The sequence below is a fragment of the Sprattus sprattus genome, assembly GCF_963457725.1.
Source record: "Sprattus sprattus genome assembly, chromosome: 14".
Classification (NCBI taxonomy): domain Eukaryota; kingdom Metazoa; phylum Chordata; class Actinopteri; order Clupeiformes; family Clupeidae; genus Sprattus; species Sprattus sprattus.
Window position 1 is genome coordinate 22808544 of NC_137912.1, and position 18115 is coordinate 22826658.

At 42.8% G+C, this 18115-nt stretch overlaps 2 protein-coding genes across 3 annotated transcripts in view; one reads left to right on the plus strand and one right to left on the minus strand.

The window, feature by feature from the left end:
• The window catches only part of itfg2 (integrin alpha FG-GAP repeat containing 2), an 11462-nt gene extending 4658 nt beyond the window's left edge, over positions 1 to 6804 (minus strand). The window contains exons 1-9 of one of the 2 annotated variants that reach the window (XM_080851555.1): positions 6489 to 6804; positions 6009 to 6104; positions 5851 to 5892; positions 5449 to 5626; positions 5043 to 5182; positions 4045 to 4196; positions 3717 to 3811; positions 1425 to 1469; positions 78 to 169 (exon numbers count right to left, since the gene is read on the minus strand). In XM_080851555.1, coding sequence (XP_080707681.1) covers positions 78 to 169; positions 1425 to 1469; positions 3717 to 3811; positions 4045 to 4196; positions 5043 to 5182; positions 5449 to 5626; positions 5851 to 5892; positions 6009 to 6104; positions 6489 to 6584 — 936 coding nt within the window. In that variant the 5' untranslated portion in view covers positions 6585 to 6804. Of the gene's footprint in view, positions 1 to 77; positions 170 to 1424; positions 1478 to 3715; positions 3812 to 4044; positions 4197 to 5042; positions 5183 to 5448; positions 5627 to 5850; positions 5893 to 6008; positions 6105 to 6488 lie in introns of both variants that reach the window. The other variant, XM_080851554.1, reaches the window with a different exon arrangement.
• A 5753-nt stretch (positions 6805 to 12557) lies between these two features.
• Positions 12558 to 16987, plus strand: dram1 (DNA-damage regulated autophagy modulator 1; the record flags this gene model as incomplete). The annotated part of the gene is made up of 7 exons (XM_080850842.1): positions 12558 to 12676; positions 14717 to 14784; positions 15356 to 15498; positions 15613 to 15790; positions 16184 to 16242; positions 16420 to 16512; positions 16922 to 16987. 7 exons carry the CDS (start codon positions 12558 to 12560, stop codon positions 16964 to 16966), a joined length of 705 nt encoding a protein of 234 aa, XP_080706968.1. The 3' UTR covers positions 16967 to 16987.
• Between the last annotated feature and the right edge of the window lie 1128 nt (positions 16988 to 18115).

Below are 18115 nucleotides of genomic sequence, written 5' to 3' on the forward strand. Positions count from 1 at the left end.
ACAGTGATGTACAGTAACATGACACATACACACATTCAGTCCACACATCCCACAAACACACACACACACACACTCACTGTGACATCCAGCTTATGGAGAGCAAACAACTGATGATCCACCTGCACTGACCAGAGCAATTGCTCTGTGCTGTCCATCAATTTCAGTGTACCTGTAACACACACACACACACACACACACACACACACACACACACACACACACACACACACACACACACACACACACATACACAAAGGGGCGCACCATACACACACATATTGAAACTGTGTTAATGGCTGAATGAGCTATAGCTTGTCCCATACTCTTTTACATAGAGCCTATTTCAGCTGTCATACAAATACTGTCTCGCACAATGACGCAGAACGTCCGAGCAGCTTGGGTGCAGACACACACTCTCACACACACACTCACACAGACAGTTTCCAATGGCAGTTCACAGCATCTTCAGGTCCAAGAATGATAGAGAAATGTGTTGTTTATGTCTCATTCTTCTGTCTGTCTCTGTCCCCCCCCCATCCCCACCCCCAATATCTCTTTCTTTCCCACCCTCACTCTCTCTCTCTCTCCCTGCCCCTCTATCTCTCTCTACCTCCCTCCCTCCCTCTTTCTCCCTTTCCCACTCTCTATCCCTCCATCTCTCTCTCTCTCTCTCCCTCCCTCTCTGTCTCCCTCTGTTCCTCTCTCTCTGTATGTCTGCATCACCTCTGACTGAACCACACACACACACACACACACACACACACACACACACACAAACACACTTCAGTACCCTCTGCATAACTACACAAACACACACTTCAGTACCCTCTACATCACAAAACACACACACACACATCGGACGTGAGGCGTGATTCTAGGTAAAGGTCTCTGTTTCCATCTCTCTCTGTGTAAACACACACACACACACACCTCCAACTGACAAAGCTGCTAATGACATAACAAGATGCAGACAACAATGCACCATGCTTCACACACTCTCTCACACACACACACACACACACACACACACACACACACATACAGCCCTTCAAGGAGAGCACACAGCACAGTGGTGTATTGGGCCTACTGTCACATGTAAGTCATATTAGACAGGATGGGTAGCTGAGCCAAAAGTGCTAGATGAGCATGACTCAGCAGAGATTCTCACCAGGCCTGAGCAGAATCAGAATCAGGTTTTATTGGCCAAGTAAATTTGCACAAACAAGGAATTTGTCTTGGTAAAGTGGCTCTCAGTGTGCTTACACATATTACATATACGGTATACAGTATGACGGTTATACAGTAATGGTAAAATAAATAAATATGATTGCGGGAGTAATTGTACTTTGGTTATTTTAATGATCCAGGGTTATTTCACAGTGCCACAGTGGGTTAGCTGTTCAGTAGAGAGTAGTACTACTCACCATCTAACGTGCAGAGGGCAAACAGGCCACACTTGGAGGAATCATCTTTGGAGCCCGTTTCAAAAAAAAAAAAAAAAACAATTAAATGAAAACACTCACTGTGACCACAGGAAGTGTGACATCAAGGACCGCCAACAGGTGAATAAATATATTCCCTTGACTGGAAATGAATGACAAGGTTTGACCATAGAATTAATTTACAAACAGATACACCACCGCACTGAAGTCACTTTGAGGAGTAACAACATTGTTGTGCAAATGCTTTTGGTCAGGCCTTCAAATCAGCCGGAAAAGTTTGTACGTGTGTGTGTGTGTGTGTGTGTGTGTGTGTGTGTGTGTGTGTGTGTAAAGCTGCTCATTCACTGACAGTCCTACAAGCAATGACTTATTCAGTATATTATGCAGACAAAAGAAATGCTTCAGATCTGTTCTTGTCTTCGCCTGCTACAACATGCCTATCCTCGTAGTGTCTTCCTCGATCTCTCCTGTCCTTGACGTCCTCTCCGTTTCAAATCTTCTCAAACTCTGTCTATCACCTATCAGCTCCTTCAGCCGCCATCTCCTTGGCCTGCTCTTCTGTCTGCGCCTTTCGAGTCATTTCCACTGTGCACCCAGCTGCCAATTCCCACTGATGGAACTGCAAAATAGCTATTCTACTGTTCCTTATCGCAGAAACTGCGATATAATAAACAGGACTTGACCTAGTGGCTTTTGCATGGTGTTTCTTGTGTGAGCATAGAAATGCTCATATGGGGGACTGATGGAATTGGAAATATTGCTATTCAGTTGTTGCAAGAGACATAAACTAAGTGTAGCCTTATTTTGTATCTGTAACTCGTAATCTTGGATGTGTACTCAGTCTGTCTCACTGAGACCTGAACAAATGGCATGTGAACCCCTTCCACCCTGGATAGCCTCTTTCCTGTTATCACCCTATGTCCTTTGTTGCCCCCCCCCCTCCCCCCCATAGGTGAACCCCTACATCCAACTGTCTCCCCTTCCTCTCACCTATAAGGTGTGGTCACCCTCCACTCTATTGTATTTTACATACACACACAAACACATTCCACATGCACGAAGGCAGCTGTGTGGTTCAGTCAGAGGTGATGAAGACATACAGAGGGAAGGAGAGAGAGAGAGAAGGAAAGAAGGAGAGAGGATGAAACACAGAGAAAGGGTGTCAGTGTGAGAGAGAGAGAGAGAGAGTGAGAGAAAAAGGGTGTGTGTGTGTGTGTGAGACAGGGGCACAGACAGAAGAAGGAGACATAAAGAACACATTTCTCTTTCATTTTTGGACCTTAAGATGCTGTGAACTAGCCTAACGATGTCATACTCATAATTCTAGTCAGCATATGAGTCTGATGCTGCTCCATTGAGCTGTGATTATGGGGAAATAAACTCTAAAATCCTGACTACGTCCTCTGGTACCTTCCTTAACTTTTGAAAAGCTCATTTAGATTCTATCACCACTCTGAGGATAGTGCTTTTACACAGGAGATGGAGTGGAACACTTCAATACACCAGTTGCCAAGGTAACATTCCAGCCTCTGTCAGTAGAGCCCTGTCCAAACATACTTACCACTGCAAACATGTCCGGCTTGTCATTGATAGTATTTATCTCTGTTGAGCTGGTATTGATGAATTGCTAATAAATGTATTGTACATTTTGAAGAATATTGATTTTGTATTAGCACTGATCTCCTATCAAGCCACTGTCCTTTTGTACACAATTACCTGTGATGGACACATCTTGCTGCCCCATATCCTGCTTCCATCATATGAATGATTGATGTGTATGTGTATGTGTGTGTGTGTGTGTGTGTGTGTGTGTGTGTGTGTGTGTATGTGTGTGTGTGTTGTGGTAGCCCAAGCTGCTCTTAGGCTCTCCACTTAGTTTAGCATGGGTAAATTGGCTAACCAGGACAATACGGGGCAGGCTTTAGGACCCAGGGGAGGTGTTCTGGGGACTAGGCAGGTCTGACTTTCCCTAATTGGAAGCTCACCTGTTGATCGTTTGACTAGTGGCTGATTAGTGCCAATCTAGTCAAGCAAAAAGGGTTTAAAGCGTTAGTAGGAATGACTGACGAGAGCTGGCTGAGATAGAGAGACAGAGGGGAAGGCGCTGGTTGCACTGGGTGCAAGGCGTAGGTTTTCCCCTATTTTCTGTTCATTTTGACTACCTTGGTTTGTGATTTGAAAAGAGTTAATAAAGAATATGTTTTGGAATTCCCTTGTTGCGTCGTGCTAAGAGCTGGGCTGCGACAGTGTAAGCACGCACGCACATGTTCTCACCTCTGCGAATGCTCCCTATCAGGTGTGTGGAGACATTCTTGTTGTGGATGCGGCCGGTGGTCAGGTGGAGAATCACATCCCTGGTCGGGCTCTCTCTGCCAGTGGATTTACAGAGACACAGAAAACACACACATGTGTGTGAATGTGTATGTGTGTGTCTGTGTCTGTGTGTGCGTGTGTGCATGTGTGTATGTGTGTGTGTGTGTGCGTGTGTGCATGTGTGTATGTGTGTGTGTGTGTGCATGTGTGTATGTGTGTGTGGGTATGGGTGCGTGTGTATGTGTGTGTGAGTGTCTATGTGTGTGTGTGCGTGCGTTCCTCTACTCACCCTGCAGGGTTGGCTGTGCTCTCCTCGACCCCAGCCTCTGGTGCCCCCTCCTGGGTCCATGAGCACAGCAGGATGGCGTATCCACAGCCTGGCTGGGAAACCACCAGTTCAGGTAGACCCTCTGGACCCGGGTTCACCGACAGGCTGTCTACCTGTCAACCAGGCAATTGACAACCAAGTCAAAACAGACACATACAGAGATTGGACATCAGTTCTTTTTTTTTTTTGCACAAAATTTGAGGTTGGGAAGTTTGGTCTGGCTCTGTGCCGTTGAGGAGAGATTATCAGAAGGTAGGATTCTAAATTGTCAGGGCGGGCTTTATACGATGATGGACAGATGGCCAACCAACGCAACCAACGCTTGAGTTGAATTAACGGTAGATTCGAAATCGTATCAAGATGGCGGCGTCTCGGGACCTGTTAGTGGGACATAGTTGATGTGATTTAAGCTATCTACACGACTTTTTTGTGTCTACATTGACTCGATTAGTTGTGTATGTGCAACACGAATGTTGGAGAGTATTGTAGGTCTTAACTGAAGCTCTAGAGACCATTATTGTTAGGTTATTGCTAACGCTTAGACCAAAAATCCATTGAAACACATAGTAGCTAGCTAGCCTCGCTGCTAATAAGTATAACGTGAGCTTGCATATCTCACAGATATTAAGAGCGCATTCATTTTGAAAGAGGAACAGAGAAACGCAATTAAGGCATTTGTCGATCGAAAAAATGTTTTTGCCGTCCTTCCTACGGGATCCGGCAAACGTTTAATGTATCAGATGGTCATACTATGTTGCTCTGACTGGTTCTAAGTATTCAATTGAGCGAAGAGGCATTTTTTTTTCTGGTTCGTTGAAACACGCCCCATAATCACAGCTCAATGGAGCAGCATCAGACTCATATTCTGACTAGAATTAGACTAGCACTAGATTGGGCCTAATCAGGCTTGCTGCTATGTAGCCAATCACTAAGCACTAGATGATCAGGTATGCGGCTACCTGTCCCTCCAGCAGCCACTTCTTGAGCAGCACCAGCTGGCCACAGCTCAGGTCAGAGGAGTCCGAGGGCTCCTCCCAGCGAAACGCCCGAACCACACGGTCAGTGTAGCCCACCACCAGCTCACACCGGCCATCTCCATCTAATACACACACACACACACACACACACAAACACACACACACACACACACGCACAGGCACAAACACTTTAATACAATCGCACAGTCGTTCAGTTACGGAACAGTGGTGTTGTAAAAGTACACATACTGTTCATACTGTTTGAATCCCCGCCCACACTAACACACAAGCATATGTACACACGTGTACACACTGTAATTAAGTCTATTGCATTCAAAAATAAGTATTACCAAGTGAAACACATACACACACACAGACACACACACACCAATGTCGCTGATGAGGATGACTTTAGTGTTGGCAGGGATATGCTGGGTGAAACAGGGCTTCTGCTCATCCCAGAAGAGACCCTCTTGCTGGCTTGAGGAGTCTCCCCCCTTACCCCCCACCGCCGTCAGGTCAAAGGCATGGAACCAGCCCTCTGCCCCCACTGCCACTACAAAGTTCTAATGGGGGAAGATAGAGCAGAGGAGTTCAAATTTCAAATAATAAGCAAATACAGAGAGATTGTGCTGCATGAAATTGTATTCTTCACCACCTTGCAGTAAGGTCAGTCAGACACACAACACTAACATATAGGCCTTTACCTTATACCACTCAAAACAGGCGAGATTTATTTCTGTCTCAAATTAATTTTCCCTCCGCCAGGGCAATGTCCTCTCCTACTCACTTTGCCTTTGTTGCAGACATCTCCCACTCCCACACACGTTAACTGTGGAGAAAAAAAGAAAATTGTTCATCAAGGCTGACTCTTATTCCATCACACAGCCTTGTATGAGAAAAGCACACTACAAATCTGTACCGACTGTTGTCTAGTATGCAACTGACCATGCCCACGCAGGTCCGCGTTACCCAGGGTTTGGAGTCATCGTTTTTGTAGACAAATAGCTTCCCACTTGTGTCACCAACCACTAGTTCATTCAGCTACGGGAGTGGAAATGTACAAGAGAGGTAAGTATTTGAGTCGACCGTATTGGAGAACTATGGTCTAGCCTTGGCAAAGATGAGTAAGCAGCACCAAGGTGACAGGCATTCGTTGCTCCTGAAATAGAACGCTGCAATATCACTGAAGTGTCGATGCTGAATCGAGTGGGACAGCGTCCTTCAAAACTAGAGTCAAAGTACGTTCGTATCATGGGTTCAAGAGTAGGTTACAGTAGCCTACAATCATTCCCAATACATTTGTCAATGACAAGCAAGCAGGATATTTGTGACCAAGTATGTTAAAACATTGACCTGCAAGACTTTGAACGTATGCAGAGCATCGCCTAGTTAACATTAGAGAAAGATAGCAGCGGTGTCATTTACCGAGTCGTTGTCGGCGTCTCCCAGGCATATTGCATGAGGGAACAGAGATCCCGTGAAGTCCAAACTAACCCGCTGAACAAAACTTAAGGATCGCATTGTTGTTTGGCAAAGAGGGATGGTGGTATGATACGTAAGGCAAGGCAGGTGGTGCTATTGACAGTTAAAGAAAGTTGTCCTCAACATAAGTCTACAGCGATATTTTCGCATTAGCACAAGCGACAAAGGTGCACCACGTATACCTGACAATTCTACACTAAAATGATCATGCTTGTTCACATGATGCTCATTCAGAAGATGCTTGCGAGCTTGTCAAATTGTAAACAAGCTCAGTGACGAGCATTTCAATATGACCGTCAGTCGTACGTTTTTCAAAATAAAAGTACAAACGTATTAATTAGTTGTCAATGCAGAAGAATGTAATCAGTTAACAAACTAAATGTGCTCCCAAAAAAAGGAATAGTACCACAACAAAATAGCATTTTAAATACACAATACAGCTGCAATATCAACTGTGTTTATCTGGGCTTGTTAGAAGCACAAGAGGCATGTCAAAACCATTTGTCAAACCGCATTTTTTTAAATATAATTTTGAAGTGGCCTATTATTTTGACGCTTTCTCGCCACCATATTTCCGCCTATTTTTCCTTATTGTCGCTAGATCACAACTTACTGCACTTCTTCTGTGGTTGAGATGCGTAGAACGCGAAGTAAAAGCGTTCTATGTCGCCCACTGTGAGCCTGGATGGAGTACTACGTTCTCCAGATGGATGATAGTTAAAGTTGTAGTTTTGGTAGACGCTGAAAACATTTCAAAAACAAAAGTTTTAAAAAGGGGGGGAAAAAATTATATTAATTATATGCTTGGTATTATGACATAAAGTTAAAATACAAGAAACAATATGAACTATGAATCCAAATGAAAAGCAATCAAATTCAAAAATATTAACTATAGCCTACTAACTGAGAGTGAGGTCATGCAGGTAAATGATCAGACTGAGGCCGTAACGTATCGACCGAGCAATAGTCTGATAATTTACCTGCATGACCGAATGGTCGAGTTAAGTAAGTTGTTTATTATATGGCATTTTTAACTCTTTTCATTTTGAGAATAAATGGTAATTGTAAATAGAAAACATGTTGTTTTGTTCAGCTCTCAAGTCTTCTCACGACACAGTGTTTCAGGTGTTGCCTAGCAAACAATGACTTGCTAACTTCAAGTTACATTGATCAATAGAAAACGGACAACAGGGCTCAGCTTAAATGGCTTTAATTTACAGTTAAACACAAGGTTTTCAAGTCAAGTCTTCATCATCACTTTCAATAACACATTTTCGCTGCTTCTGAATTGTAGCCTACTGACCTGTACTAAGTCCTATAAAGTATTACCCGATATCAAAATGTTCGCGAATTCTTGAGTCTTTATTCTTCAACTGTCATCAACTGTCATGGTACACTCACACACACACACACACACACACACACACACACACACACACACACACACACACACACACACACACACACACACACACACACACACACACACACACAAACAACCCAGACAGACATCACACACACACACACACACACACACACACACACACACACACACACACACACACACACCTTCTTTACAAGATCCCAGTGGCCTTTATTTCTCCGACGGCCGTCATTTCCCAGCACTATGTCTCCCACCCTGCTATCCCCGTCAACCAATCGCCTGACCCCTTCCCATCATGCAACTGTTCAATTCGGCTTAGGTAGTTGGGACCATATGGTTGGGACATGATAAGGAACGTCAGCACTTACAGGAAAACCGACTGGAATCTTTCTGGGAAGCATTTAGAAGGTTCATTTGCTAAGTTGATTCATACGACCCATATCATCACACTATCCATAGCATAACACTTCTACAGAATGTATAACTCATCCGAGACATCAGGACTCAGAACCCCATTAATATAGCTTGTCATGCCACATACTGCTTCTTGTCTCCACTTGAATTACTGCTGAATTTCAAGAGAAAAACAAGCGCTGTTGGCGTCCATTTTCTCCCTGTGAGGACTTTGGCACGACATTTAGTGTTACACACTGTAGCTCCTGTTACTCTGTGGCTTTACCTTCAAGTGCAGTGCAATACACTACGTAGCCTACTGTTCAGTCTCTAACAGCACTTTGATACCTCTTTCTCGCTTTAACTTTAATTCTACATTTACGCCTACGCTGTTATTATAAAGTACTGATGAACAGGTACTCAACGTCATGAGTTTGAGATATTCTGTATGGAATAGTTCCACTTGACACTGGGACAAATCTGAACCACTTGTTAACCTTTCCTGCACTGTCCGTCTCTGACCGTAGTCGGAGATTGCAGGGGAGACTGAATTCACTGCTCCAGGGCCGAAGTATCAACTGTTTATAACTTTGGGGTTAATTCCCGTATTATTACTCTCTGCTGCTGGTTAGCAAATAACGCCACTGTATTCTTTGTTAGAGGATTTATTCACTACACACCGAAATAACTTTACAGCACATATGTTTTTCTCCGGTCGCTCACACAAAACCATTCCACAGAATCACCTCTTTTCTCGCTCTCTCATCCTCGCTCTGCCACACCCACCCTGTACGTACGGCTCTTAAAGGAGCCGCACCATTTTACAACACACTGTTCTTCTACATTTCTCACCATACACATCAAGCTTTCACATCCTACGCAGACCAGGCACACTTACAGAGACGATGATGATCCTCGGGGCGCCATCTTCATCCCCTAGGCGGTTGTCCTGCAGGGAGAGCCTCCTCTGGGTTGGGATGCCCTGCGTGAGGTCATCCAGCTGCTCGTCTCCCAGCAACAGGCTGAGGCCTCCGTCTCCGTCGCCTCTGCCCTCATCAAGCTTGCTCAGCCCGACCACCATAGATGCCGCCAGGGGCTTGTACTCGGCGAGGAGAGCCAGCGTGAAAACGACGGTGTAGATGGACAGCATGGTGATCTGGACGTCTCAGGGTTTCACGTCTTGAGGTGCGAGATGAAAGCTCGCCTTCTGGCTTGTTGACAAGCCATTTATTCTCAAAATGAAAAGAGTTAAAAAATGCCATATAATAAACAACTTACCAACCTCGACCGTTCGGTCATGAAGGTAAATTTGTCTGAATGAAAAAATGAAAAGCAATCAAATTCAAAAATATTATAATATATTATTTTCAATATTATATGTAAACAATACACATACTATTGATGATAATAATACTAATTAAAGCTGCAAGCAGCGTTGAATGGGCCCGAGCATGCGCGCGCGTCGGGGAAGGCGCTGGTCGATGGGCGACGCGCACCGCACAGCCGTCCTTCAAGCGTAGAGCAAGCCGTGAGAATGCCACGTACATCAAAACATCACAACAATACAGCGCAAAGAATAAAGAAAGCGACGTTTCCAACCACCAACAGGTGGCGCTATAGGCGAGTGGCATTATGGGCATATGTCCGCATTCAGGCCGAGTCCAGCGTCCACCCTATGAAGTTTGGTCAGGATCAGACAATGTGCGAATTTTCCAACCACCAACAGGTGGCGCTATAGACGAGTGGCATTATGGGCATATGTCCGCGTTCAGGCCGTGTCCAGCGTCCACCCTATGACTTTTGGTCAGGATCAGACAATGTGCGACTTTTCCAACCACCAACAGGTGGCGCTATAGACGAGTGGCATTATGGGCATATGTCCGCGTTCAGGCCGTGTCCAGCGTCCACCCTATGACTTTTGGTCAGGATCAGAAAATGTGCGACGTTTCCAACCACCAACAGGTGGCGCTATAAGCGAGTGGCATTATGGGCATATGTCCGTGTTCAGGCCGGGTCCAGCGTCCACCCTATGACTTTTGGTCAGGATCAGAAAATGTGCGACTTTTCCAACCACCAACAGGTGACGCTATAGGCGAGTGGCATTATCGGCATATGTCCGTGTTCAGGCCGGGTCCAGTGTCCACCCTATGAAGTTTGCTCAGGATCGGACAATGTGCGACGTTTCCAACCACCAACAGGTGACGCTATAGGCGAGTGGCATTATCGGCATATGTCCGTGTTCAGGCCGGGTCCAGTGTCCACCCTATGAAGTTTGCTCAGGATCGGACAATGCAGGCAGGAGTTTTAAGTGACTTTGTAATATGTGGCGAGCACTGGCGAGTCGTAAAAGTTTGAGGGTCTGCCACGCCCACACCCTTCAGATTTTGGAAAAAAGTATAATAACTTTTGATCCCCCATGGCTGAAGAGTATCCTGACCAAGTTTGAAGACATTACCATTGAATCTGTAGGAGGAGTTAAATCAGATGCGAGTTGTGAAAACAAGCAAAAACGCAGTCAAAAAAGAATATTCCACTCAAAATGGCCGACTTTAAGGTTAGAGTAAGTGGGGCTTTTGTGTGTGTGCTTAGCTGGTGAAGGGACTCTCTGTGAGAATGTGTGACAGTGTGCGTATGAGGAAGCTGGCGCGTGTGTCAAGGGAAGACTGCGTCTGTGAGAATCAGGAGCCACGCACGTGAAGGAGAACACCTAGCAAGTAGCCAAGCATGCATGTTTCAAATATTCGCCAAAAATCGACTTTTCATCTTACAGTCAACTTTTTTTCAGATTTGTGTACAAAACATTCTCAAGTGTCTTCATATGAACTTCTGATTGAATCGCAGTATCACTTTTTGACCTGCAGATGTGTAAAGCATTATTTTAGCGTTAACAAAGCGCATTTCCAATCACAAACAGGTGGCGCTGTAGGCGAGTGGCATTAGGCCCGGTCCAGCGTCCACCCTATGACGTTTGGTCAGGATCGGACAAAGCAGGCAGGAATTATAAGTGACTTTGCGTTTTGTGGCGAGCACCGGCGAGTCGTAAAAGTTTGAGGGTCTGCCACGCCCACACCTTTGAGATTTTGAACAATCCCTCAAGACAATTTGCTCCCCCATGGCTGAAGAGTATCCTGACCAAGTTTGAAGGCTTTCCATTAAATCTGTAGGAGGAGTTCGATCAGATGCGAGGCTTGGAAACAGGCAAAAACAGGCAAAAATGCAGTCAAAACGCACATTCCACTAAAAATTGCCGACTTCCTGTTGACATGCCACCATTTCGTCAATACACTTTTTGGTGCGTCTGGGCATGACAAAAAAAGTGTACTGAATTATTTTTTTGCTATGCCAAACTACCCCCAATGCATAGGGGTATTTGCAATTTTCTAGGGGGCGCTACAGAGCCATTTTGCCCCGCCCCATAAGATTTTAAACGCAAAAGGTCTTAGATTTCCCGCCATAACGTCCCTGCCAAATTTGGTGAGACAAGAAACAGTAGAAAAACAATAGGGCTTCGCTGCTTTCAGCAGCTCGGGCCCTAATAATAATTAGACTATAGGCTTTCCTGTTTATGGAAAAAAGACCGGGAGTGTTGAAAAAGTCAAGCACCTGCAACTGTCGATAGAGATCGGAGAATATATAACAGGTCTATGACAGTCAGTCACAATGTCTGATAGCCTACAATGCTGACTAATTTAAGACTACAACTAGGCATCGATATGAAGGGGGTGCCAGCCAGCCCCTTGGGAAATAAAATCACTCCCGTTGTATGTCCTATCCTTTTTAGATTAATGATTAATGAGCCTAATAATGCATGTTTATGATCCCCCAAAATCATGAGAAGACGATAGGCCTACTTAATATAACAAACGTGATTAATGTTAGATACTGGTGAGACTGGAAAGCAAGTAAAGAAAAAAAACGAATGTCTGCCCCTGATGATGGGAGGTGTCTGTTCAGAAGTAATAAGGAAGAGAGACAAGCTCTGGTACAGTCCCACGCAACACGTGATAGCCTACACATAGCGAACGTAACTTACTGTAAGTTCAACACAGCCCGAACTCTTATTTTACTGTGGACATTTCCAGTAGTAGCCCACTTTTAGGCAGACAGGGATATCTGGCGTTTAGGGCGACTTCAAGTTATCAAGCTCTCAGTGAAGTGACATTTAAAATCTTGTTGTAGATCTTAAGTGAATTCAAAAAGAATGATGGAACAACTTTATCGATAATGCCTTTGCTATGGCAGGCGAACGCTTCTTACCAGCTTTTCTGGTAATTTCCGCCTCAGGCACTTTTATAATTAATTACGTTATTGCTGTCTTCAGAGCAGACATCGATGTCATCTTCCCATATATCAGGTAAGTTCATCTCAATGATCTGCACCATTTGAATGTCAAAGTGTTGTGTTTAAGACGGTTACCGTTTTGTGTCAAAACCCTGATTTTGTGATGCGCGGCAGGTGGGCTATGAGAAAGATATAAAAAAGACGACTGTAAAATCACTGAAATCAAGAATACAGCCAATTTGCGTTGATTTAACGATCAACCGTAAGTGACCCACGAGTTCAAATCAGTTTCGTTTTCATCTCGAGCTCTGAGCTGTTCCAGCTGTGATGGGTCGTGTAAGGACAGCGATAGACCTCCATCGTAGAAGTCTGTATTTGATGTTAACCTGTTTTTACTTGAAAATGAAGTGAGTGAAACATGATGTTACTGCTTTAACCCCCAAAATGACCTGTCAAAAAAACACATGCGTCTTGCAGGCATATTGTAGCCAAGGTTTGATTTGTGTTTACTTTCCGCCATTAAATACTCAGAGAGTAAGACCATTGGTAACTATACTTGGCTGACAGAGGATGCGTTTAAACATTATTATAGTTATTACACAGTTGCCTGAAGATGCAAAGGAAGCCAGGCTGTCTCGGCAGCTTTTAAGATGGTCATGTGTTAACCGCAAGGTTGTTGCCTAAACGGTCAACAGTACCTTAAAGGCACCCAGTGCAACTTTCGAGGCTTAAAAATAAACATTCAATTTCTAGTCTTTTATACACGTAGTAAGTTTCAATAACTCCATACCATTACATACCGACATTCAAGCAGCAAAGATGAGACGTCGTTGTGTGGTGACAACTGATAGAAAATCGATAACAACAACAATTGCCGCCATTTTCTTTATTTTTTGTAACCTACAATAAATAAAGCAGGCTTCCAGTCAATGGAAAAATGGCTTCTCCCCACCGGCGATTGTTGTTGTTTACGATTTTCTATCAGTTCTCACCACACAACGACGTCTCATCTTTGCTCCTTGAATGTCGATATGTAATGGTATGGAGTTATTGAAACTTAGCCTACTACGTGTAAAAAAGACTAGAAATTGAATGTTTATTTTTCATTGAATGTTTACATAAAGTTGCACTGGGTGCCTTTAAGAAGGCTACTTATATTTTTATTTTATGTTATGGCAGGTTGTTGTGCGGTGTCTTAAGAATTTCAGTGCCCAGTCCGACTCCGTGTTGTTCTGTAAAAGACTTGAAACTTGAGTTTCAGGGACATGACTATCTTCATTCCATTTTTAGCAATTTTGCAATCTAATTTTAGTGTAAATAACTTCGTTAAGTGTAAAGGGACATTTAAAAGACTATCAAGAAACATTTTATATTATGGTATTTTTGGACATGTGTAGAAAGATGATATGATCTTAAGAAGGAAAGAAAAATGAAGGAAGTAAGAGAGGAAGAATCAACCAAAATTGTCTGTTGATGATTAGCGACACTGAACAGTACAGAACAGGTGAGCGGGAAAAAAGGAAACGAGAGCAGTTTTATCACTTCACATGATGACACATGATGCTGTTAGGTCATTAACTGTCCGGGTGTCGAGATTGTGAAACATTTCCTTTGAATTTACTCTATGATAGATCTTTTTATTTATAAACAAACCATTTTGGCTCCCTTGCCTTGAGGCACTGTTTCTAACCCTTAACCTATAGTTAACTGGAAACAGTGCAAGACTATTTCCATTCATGACAATGTTTGATTGTATGGAAGGAACTTGTTTTTTGCCATTTCTTTTGGTAATTTGCTCCTGTGGTACTTGCACTGTTAACTACATTATTGCTGTCTTACGGGGAGACGTTGTTGTCATATGGCCCTATATAAGGTAAGTCGCCCAGATGACAATGTTTCAGTTAGTTTAATATGTTTTGATAGTGAAGTGTATGATGTTATGATTCAGGTGAGTCATTGGATTTAGTGTTGTTTTAATGATTTTAAGAGATTCATTAAATCAGTTTAGTTTCTCTGTTAAAGCTCTGTGTCCTAGCTGCCTATTGGCAGTGTTCCTAGTCTCACTCTTTTCAATATTTTAACAGTTTCTTTTATTATTATTCCTTCTTTTTAGTGACACTGCTGCGACACCTCCAGAGAGTTGTATATTTGGACTCATGACCTCAGTCACCGCCATGGCAGGTAGGAAGAATCATATAAAATGCATGTATTGATATGACAGGTGCTTTTATCCACAGCACCTTCATTGCATTACAGGTATACATTCTATCAATATGAATGGGCATGTTGTACCAGTTGCGTCACAGGAACTCCACAGTATTGTGTGTGTTGTTACTGCACTGAGATGCAGTGGCTGTTTGGCAGAGTTTCTCAGTCAGTCTATCACATTTTCACTTCCCTTTCTCAGGAAGAAGAGATTTTTTTTCAATAATCCCCACATAGGACGTGAGTGGAAACTATCACAAGCTTGTTGGTTTGAGCTGTAACGAAAGAGCAGAAAACAGGCAGAGAACTGAAACTAAAATTCTTATCTCACGTTAAAGCTTAAAGCATGTGTTACACAAGTTCATCTTTACTGTTTGTTTTACTTCCAGATTTATATGACTTAGAGTAACACTATGCAACAATTTGCTGGTTTGGGAACAGAACTCCTTATTGCTGCTTTAACAACAAGCCCAAAAAACAACTGATATTTATTCTGTCACTCTTTACGTGCTATCCCTCAGCTGAAAAAGGATGTTGTGTGTTACAGGTGTAGCTACCATGTATGCCCGCTATAAATTCATCGAACAGTTAAATAAACGGACAGGCTTGGTGGGTCCAGTGATTAATAAGATTGCTTTTGGATTTGGACTCCTCTCCTGTTTAGGAATGTGTGTTGTAGCCACTTTTCAGGTATGCTGTTAACCCTTCTCGTCATAGCAATCCTCCTTTATATTTTTGAATGAAAAATCCTATTTTTTTCCATCTACAGTAGATAACATGGTCTCTTTTCTTTTCCTGTCATAGGAGACAGTTATGAGAGTTGTCCATGACTTGGGGGCTTTGCTATTCTTCGTGACGGGAGTGGTTTACATCGTTATCCAGACGTACATCTCGTACAAGGCATATCCCTTTGGGTCGTCCAAGGCCATGTGCTGGACTCGGGCAGGCATCGCCTCCATCGCCTCCCTGGCTCTCCTGCCCAGTATCCTTTTCAGAGCAGATCATCTCACCTGGATTCTGATATTGTTGTTACAAAAGGCTGAAATTGCCTATCTGTTATAAAGTCCTTTTTTTAAATTAACAACATAGGTACACATTTTACATATCTATCTATCTATCTTTCTATGTATTATTAATTAACCTATCAGTATTTGAAAATATATAGATAGATAATGGGGGGAGAGAGAGAGACTTATTTTGGTGAATAATACACCCACTGTTTTTGCCAAGCAGGTTAATCATTATGCCTATTACACACGGACATAGCTCTAAACTGAATGCATGTATGTGCAAATTAAGGTGGAAATGTTGCTTAGTTGTGTATTTAAGGTGGACATCCTTATTCAATAGTTGTTTCCTGACATATCCCCTGAAGCGATTGTCTGCGCTCTTCTTGTGGGGTCCACCAAGCTCCACTGGACTGGGGATGAAAAGGTATGATGCCACAATTTGCAAAGGAAAGTAGCTGTAGGTCTAACAGCATGAGTTATAATGAAAAGGCTTACAATGTAAATGTGTAATTTCAGTTTATTATGGCGTGGAGGAAGAAAAACAGCTTTCTGAAATAAAGGGGAAGTATGTTAACTAATTGCGGATAATGGATTCAAACAGGATTATGGATTCCGACTTGCCAGTGCGGTGTGTGAGTGGACGGTTGCCTTCAGCTTTGTCGTCTTCTTCCTCACGTACATCAGGGAGTTCAAGGTCAGTTCTGGGTCGGCAGAGTTAATAGTTGATAGTATTGTGACAAAAAATTTCAGAGTGAAAGTACAGGGGAGATAGATAAAAGAGAGGAAGAACTGACTGAAGGAAAGAAGAAGATTGTAACGAGTTGGAGATGAAGCACGGCTGTATCTTACATTTTATCTCCACTATAGCATGCTATTCATGAAGGTATATGGAGAGTTTGGGTAAATACAGAGTTAGATATCAAGTCAATACAAGGTAGGCATCAGAAAAGGGACCCGGAAAACAAGCCTCCACCTTCTCCACTGTTATCATCCTCAGACTTGCAGTACAATTACAATAACTAATACTGAGATATTATAGGATGTGTGGTTGTTGTGTAAACATCACTCATGTTTATTTGTTTTACTCATTGTGATTTCCACAGCTCTTCACCCTGACTGTTAAAGCTGAATTAGTGGAGCATGGCTAAGACAAGTATCCTCAGAAGATCGTATTTTTATTCTGATGTTTGTTAAGTGTATATGCTCATTCGTAGGTATTTTATAAACTGTATTTTTGTATTTTATATAAATCAGTTATAGTTTTTTTTATTGACTTTGTTTACAAAATCATGAATACTGTTCCATTTTATTTTTCCAGTGTTGTTTTGACTGCAACAGAGATGGCGTGGCTTGTCAGGATGTGATTATCCCATCTTATCAGTGTATTACTTTAATGAATACTATAATACTGTACCTATGCACCTAGATATCAGATACAAGAGAAGGGATCAAGGCATTATTTTATACATACATTATATTTATATATACATTACTTCCTATTTGTATCATTTGAAGGTACTGAAACTGTTTGTGTAACCTCAACTTTGTCACATGAACATTCAACTTACCACTAAAGCCTGACCACATCACATAATGCAAAGTGGAGGGGGCCATTGGGAAATAAAAGCACATGATAATACCACACCCTGTGTGTCAATTGCACAAGTCTGGAGTTACTGCTCAACCCAATACAGGAAGAGGAAATGTAATGATGGCAAGGTCTCAGTCATCTTGGAGAGGTGAACTCCATGTGAACTACTAATATGATAGAGGCTTAAATCCACTGATGCTCTGCCACCTCCACGGTCCCATTTTTGTATCGGGAATATAGACATTGTTGCTTACTGCAAATGTATCCGTCTCACCGTCTGGTATAAACAACTTGAATTGGTTAATATTCTGAAGGTGAAATCGAAAGAAGGAAAAAAGAAAGAAACGCTTGGATTGTTAGTTCTACCAGATAGACGTGGGAGGCTTGTCTGGGAATTCCCTGCCCCTTCACTGCATTGCATTTGCTCAGTTAGTCTGGCCAACTATCATCAGCGATCCACTTCACTCACGTAATTGGACACGCCTTTAACCAATCAGACCAACGATACTATACAACGATACAACGATCGGTAATAAAGCAAACACATATTTTTTCTGTATGAATTGTTCCAGGGCAAGTTTCTGTTCTGTTTTCGAAGAAAACTTGCCTTATCGAAGTTTTGCGGTGCTTCAGCGGCCACCATGTCCAATGTTTAAAAACTCTCCGTGCAGTAGATTCTGTAACGTAGCCGTGGTAAGTTTAAATC